Below are 6,000 nucleotides of genomic sequence, written 5' to 3'. Positions count from 1 at the left end.
CGCAACGTCCTCAAGTCTGGGAGTGCACCTCGAGGCATGGCGATCCCGGCCGCGGCTTTCTTGAAGGCAGTCTCAGCGGAGCAGCCCAGACTTCTGGAGGGGTCTCATCTCTTCACACTTACTGATGGGGGCGAGCCTGATCTCCTGCCAGGCTTCCCAGCTGTTTAGTTCCAGACCCGCCTGGAGCCTACAAAATAATTAAAAAATAGCTCGCTTCTGCACTCTCGCCCCCATGAGTCACCCCAAGAAGGCTACTTTCCCCAACGCCCCCCTCCCCTGCCAGGAAGGGGAGCAGCCCTGCCCTGGGATTTGCCCAAAGTGGCGGGAGGAGGGTTGATGTTTGCTTTGTTATTGAGAGAAGGGGAAGCAAGTATGCCTTGAGTGCTTGTGTGTGTGTGTGTGTGTGTGAGTGTGTGTGTGTGTGTGTGTGTGCGTGTGAGAGAGAGAGAGAGAGAGAGAGAGTTGTTTTGCAGCAGAAAATAAACAGGGAAGAAGAACCGGGAGAGGCCGGTGCCCCAGCTCCCCTCGGGGCCTCAGAGAGCGGCACACACAGTAATTCCCTTTCCAGAGCCCTGCAGATTTCCACAAACAATGACATCACTCCGGCGCCGCCGACCAGATTACAGCTGGGGGGATTTTCCTGGGAGCGCGCGGGCCCGGGTGGAGGTGGAGGCGCTCTCCAGGGTGCTGAAAGGGGCGGGGGCGCGGGCTCGCCGCGCGGCGCCCCCCGCCGGCGGAGGCGGACCTGCCCGGCTGGGGGCGGGCAGGGGCGGGCCCGGGGCGGCCCAGGGCGGGACCCGCCGCTTCTGCAGCCCTCATTGGCTGCCGGCGGGCGCACGTCACCCAGGCTGGAGCCTTCCTCCCGCCCCAGTGGAATTGGAGCTGAGGAGGAGCTGAAAATGCAGATTTAGCATCAGGCACAGATACACTCGCTCTTTCTCTGAGATACACACAGCTCTCCACATTAGCACCTCTGCGAGCAAGCCGGGCTGCCTGACTGCACGGCTTCCCCGCCAGCCAGATGCTAGAGAACACACACTGATTTGCTCCTTTCCAAACCCCTAGTCAGTGTTTTTCTCTACACAAAGATTTTTTAAAAACAAGCAACAACAAAAACTATATATATATTTTTTTCTTTTTTTTTTTATTTGCACCTTCCTTGCGGGACCACTGCTCCGCCAGCCTGCGCGCCTCCTAACACCACTTTTCACTCCCAAAGAAAGATGAAAGGTGGCTGTGTCTCCCAGTGGAAGGCGGCCGCCGGGTTCCTCTTCTGTGTCATGGTTTTTGCATCTGCCGAGAGACCGGTCTTCACGAATCATTTTCTTGTGGAGTTGCATAAAGGAGGAGAGGAAGAAGCTCGCCAAGTTGCAGCAGAACACGGTTTTGGAGTCCGAAAGGTAAGACCTCTCTTGCATTTCGCATGTTGTTTCAAAACGGGGGCAGCCCTGCGCAATCTCATTGCAGATTTGCAAGTTTTCTCTCTTTCTTGCGCGATGCAGATATTCTGCCATCGGCTCTTTAACACAACGTTGCCTCCGGTGATCTTTCACGGGTTATGTAATTAAAATGCCCTTCAAATTGAACTCGTAAGGTCATAAAAACAATTTATTGCTCTTTGACTTGGGGGCGAAAACAGGATAACACCTTTCAAACAATGCGGTGCGCCCGGGCTGCTGTCCGAGCTACCAAGTTCTCAAGGCTGCCTGGGGATGAGGTAGGAAGTGCTGAACAGCTGGGCTTGGCGTTGGCAGACTCGTCAGGGATGTTTCCCCCGCCCCTGCCTCCCGGAGAACGGGTAGTTTCCGACGCACTAGGCTGGAAGCTTGGACACTGCGATTCGTCTCCGCGCTTTTCGAACCCGGCGCCAGGAGGACTTCCCTCCCTGACTCCTGTCCCAGCTCTTTTCCAGGGAAGACAGCTCCCTGGCTCCAGGAGACTTGGAGACAGAACTGGTTTTTCTTTCCAAAATCGGGGCTGAACTTCCCCCGCCCCCGCCCACGCCCGCCCACCCCGAAGCGTACTCATCTCTCTAGCTCTCAACTCGCAGCTGTAGACGCTGGAGAGGTAGATTTTGAGGGTAGTTCCCTACGGAGAACTCGGGGTGTCTCTCCTGGTATGTGGGCGGCCAACTTGGCTTTCCCACAAGAAAGCGGGGATCCCCGTTCCAAGAAGTTGTCAGAGTTCAACCGTTTGGGCAGCTGGATGAGGTCCCCAGCCTCAGATGCCTCGGGACTCCTTTGGAGACGCTAGGGTACCCAGTCTGGGAGGGAAGGGAGTGGAGAGCGCCGGATGGGGGCCGTGGCTGACCTACCTGCTTCCTGCGAAATATCTCGCCAGGGATCTCAAGTGTCCTTAGGGGACCTGGCGAGGGGTGCGGTGGAGTGAGGGTGCAAGGAGAGACCGGGGCGAGCTGAACCTGGAGGACGGGAGGGATGCGATCTGTCGACCAGAGCGCTGACCGGGGGGAGGTCTGTGGGATTCCGGGTCCCGTTTCCTCCCTCCTGATCCCAGGAGAGAAGCTAGAGTTGAGCGGTGGGTGCTTCTGTGCTGCTCTTGCCTCGCAAGGGCAGCGCGAACTGGGACTCAGTCCCTTCGGTCCGAACTTCCCACGTCTCCAGCCTCCCTCCCAGCCGCCGCAAGGCTCCTTCACCTGCTGCGGGTTCTCCCGCCTCCGCAGGGCGTTGGCCACCGCGATTTCGACCCCAAATGGGTTTGACAAGTGAGTTTGACAGAGGTCTGGGAGGCGGCGCCGGGTCTGCCTGTGGCGCGCGGGCGGGTCCCGCAGAGGGACTTGTTGCTCCCGGGAAGCGTGTGGGTGGAGCAGGGGAGAGGAGACGCCAGCTGAGGGTGCAACCCGCCGCCGCTCTAGCCCAGGGCCCGGGGGCTGTTTACAGAGTGCCGCCAATACAGTAAACAAGGAGACCCTCCTTCCTTCCCACCCTTACCCCTGCCCCAAACTTGGCAAGATCCAGGACCCAGGCGCCATAAATATAGTAGTGATTATTATTAGCTGACAGTTATAGGACACCTTTATGTGATGCAGTCCTTACTTTTCTTTAATACGCTCAACAACTCTGAGGAAGCTACTCTTCTTTAATACTTTTCTTTAATACTCTCAACAACTCTGAGGAAGCTACTATTATTATTAAGCCGATGGTTCTGATAAGGAAATTGGCTCAGATAAAGGCCCAAGATGAAAACAGCCAAGAATTTACACCCAGATCTTTCAGAGATGAACTTATGTTCTTCACCCCTTAGTACATGCCACACCAAGCTAAGTGCTCTGCAGGGTACGTTGGCCTTTAGGGTATGCTGAAAAGGGATGTGGCATCAGGTTCTTTAAAAAGGCTCTTAAAAAAACAAAAGCAAAACAAAAGCTCTGTGAAAGGGCTGCGGTTGATGCAGAAATACCTGTTACTCTCTCCCCATACCAGGGCCCTTTCCATGGGGTGGGCAGACAGCACTATCCTCTTTACTTCCGCTTTTGAAAATATGCCCTTAGCGTTTGATCTTAGAGATGTAACCAAATCTAGGTGTAGCTGAGACTGATAACGGCGTAACATATTTTCTCCAGGAAGCTTACTTCTTTTTTGTATAGAGGTGAACAGCCTAATGAAGGATTCTTAAAGTTTTGGTGATGGAACTTGAACAAGGAGGTGTAGAGACAATCTCACCATAAATGAATCTGAATCCTCTCAATACACTTATCTTAAAATCTCAGGGAACTCATACTTTGGGGCGAAATCAGATACCTAAGCCTCTTTCCCATCCTTTCTTGGAGAGGAGCCCACTGGTTTTGCATTACAGTCTCAAACGGGCAGTTCCCATCCAGGAGAAATGGGCTTTTTACCTTGCCATCTCCTACTTACCTGTCCATAACCTCTCAGAAGTACTCTTATCCAAATGATTTTTGCTCTGATACATATTTAAGTAAACATCAGTCTATGGCAAGAGACTTCTGATGAATTGTTGCACGAAGCTACACTTGTCTGGAATAAACCCTCTTTTCCTCCTTTGGATCCATGTCCACCCATCCCCCAAGACTGAGCTCCAAACTTTCCCTGATGCCATGAGCTTTCCCTTCTCCAAATTCCTGTGGGATTAAAAAGCAAAGACTGCATGACATAAGCTAGGACATTTCATTACTTGTCCTCTAGTCAGTTCATATATGTAAGTAAATATGGGTGTAAGTATTGTCTACCCACTTAAAAGTTAAACATTCAGGGATGGGATCTTCTATATTTCTGGTTTCCTCACCAGAGCCAGCATATTATTGCCAGGCTGTAAGAAAACTTCCTTAGTTTTATTTATTCCTCCAGGTCTCCCAAACACTGTCCCGTCTTCTTTTCGTCATGCTGTACTGTACTTTTGTCAACATTTCTTATTCATTTTTTCATTTTAAACCCCCAATACCTCCTTCTCCTTCCTCTTTCTAACACCTAGGATACCTCCCAACCCCCTACCACCCCATCCTTCCAGACGCTCAGTGTCAGACAGCAAAGATTCTCAGTAATTATTTATTCATATGAAAGAAGGGAGGGACCTACTATTTTACAAAGTTATCTCATCTAACCTCACGACTCTGTGAGGTAGAAATTATTGGCATCAGCTCTGATTCTCAGATGAAAATCTTAAAGCTCTAAGAGGTTAAAAGTAACTGCTTATATCTGGAAAGTGAAAAAAACTCAGATTTAAAGCCAAAATAATTTTGTTTTTCTATCATGCTGCCTCCAGGAAGCCTTCCGTGACTGCCAAGAACTCTGCCTTTTGGGCACCATTTTAGAGTTCAGATATTTTTCCTTTCCTTTATTTCTTTTTTCTACAATATATTTAACACTTATTTGGTATTAACATATGTTGTTAACCAATGTGTATGAGTATACACTTCTTCAGATAAGTTGTAAATCTCCCAAGAGACAATATATTATGTCTTTTTATAACCTCTATATTTAGCACAGTGTCCTATATATAAGGTGCTCAATGAATATTTGTTGATTATTTTGCCTAACTCTTACAAGACCATGAGCAAACAATTATATTTCCTCTCTCAAAAGGAATAAAAATACCTATAACTTTACCCTCAGAAAGATGTGTTGAGACTAAAATTTTCTATTTTATCATGTTGTGGCCCAAAGATGTAAGTTCACCAGAGAAGATGCATATGTCTAGGAGAATGAGTGAGTTTGCAATAATGACAATTATTCTAAAGATTGCCTTAAAATTCTCAATACACTACTAATTTTAATTCCTTTGAAAAAGAAAATGAAAATTATTTATTAATGTGTTGAGGGTTGGCCAAAAATCATGTGAGAATTAAGGTAGAAATCCAAACAACTGACAATTAAGTTTTTTTCTTTTACTATAATATGTTTTATTTTTTATCCATGTAGAACTGAGGCTAGGATGATTAAACAAGTAAAATCATGTGACTGCTCTTATATGTATAATTGTTAAAAAAAATTTTTAATCTAATAATTGTGCTGTTATGTAATGAAAGAATAAACTTCTGGTCATTTTAATTTTATTGAAGTATAATATAATTTAGGAAAGAGCATAACTTGATAAATTTTCATGAACTGGGCACACATGTGTAACCAGCACCTAAATCAAGAGATAAAATATTATCAGCATTCCATAAGTCCCCCTCTTGCTCACTTGGGTAGTTTTTTAGCTTTAGGTTTGTAGGAGTTCTTTACCTATTATGGATAGGAATCTTTTGTCAGATATATGTATTTTGAATATTTATTCTCACCCTTTTAATGGTGTTTTAATGTCCCAACAATATTGAATCCATATTATATAATTTTACTTTCACTTCCACACACAATCAATTGTCAGTCAAAAGAATTCTCTAACCATATTCCCCCGTCCTCTTAACGTAGTTTGGGGGACGAAGGCAGAAATAACAGGAAAAAGATTTGATCCTAAGTATTTCCAAAAAGATTCCTATCTTAAAAACCCTTAAGGGACAGTTTTTCTGGAACTACAAGATCTACT

At 47.3% G+C, this 6,000-nt stretch overlaps 1 protein-coding gene across 2 annotated transcripts in view; it reads left to right on the top strand.

Moving 5' to 3' along the window:
* Positions 1 to 1,223: 1,223 nt before the first annotated feature.
* PCSK2 (proprotein convertase subtilisin/kexin type 2) overlaps positions 1,224 to 6,000 on the top strand; it is a 208,468-nt gene continuing 203,691 nt past the window's right edge. For both annotated transcript variants that reach the window (XM_068523829.1, XM_068523828.1), the window contains exon 1: positions 1,224 to 1,400. In XM_068523829.1, coding sequence (XP_068379930.1) covers positions 1,224 to 1,400 — 177 coding nt within the window. The remainder of the gene's footprint in view (positions 1,401 to 6,000) is intronic.

The sequence above is a fragment of the Eschrichtius robustus genome, chromosome 16 (genome assembly GCF_028021215.1).
Source record: "Eschrichtius robustus isolate mEscRob2 chromosome 16, mEscRob2.pri, whole genome shotgun sequence".
Lineage (NCBI taxonomy): Eukaryota > Metazoa > Chordata > Mammalia > Artiodactyla > Eschrichtiidae > Eschrichtius > Eschrichtius robustus.
This window is presented reverse-complemented; position numbering and strand designations above follow the sequence as displayed.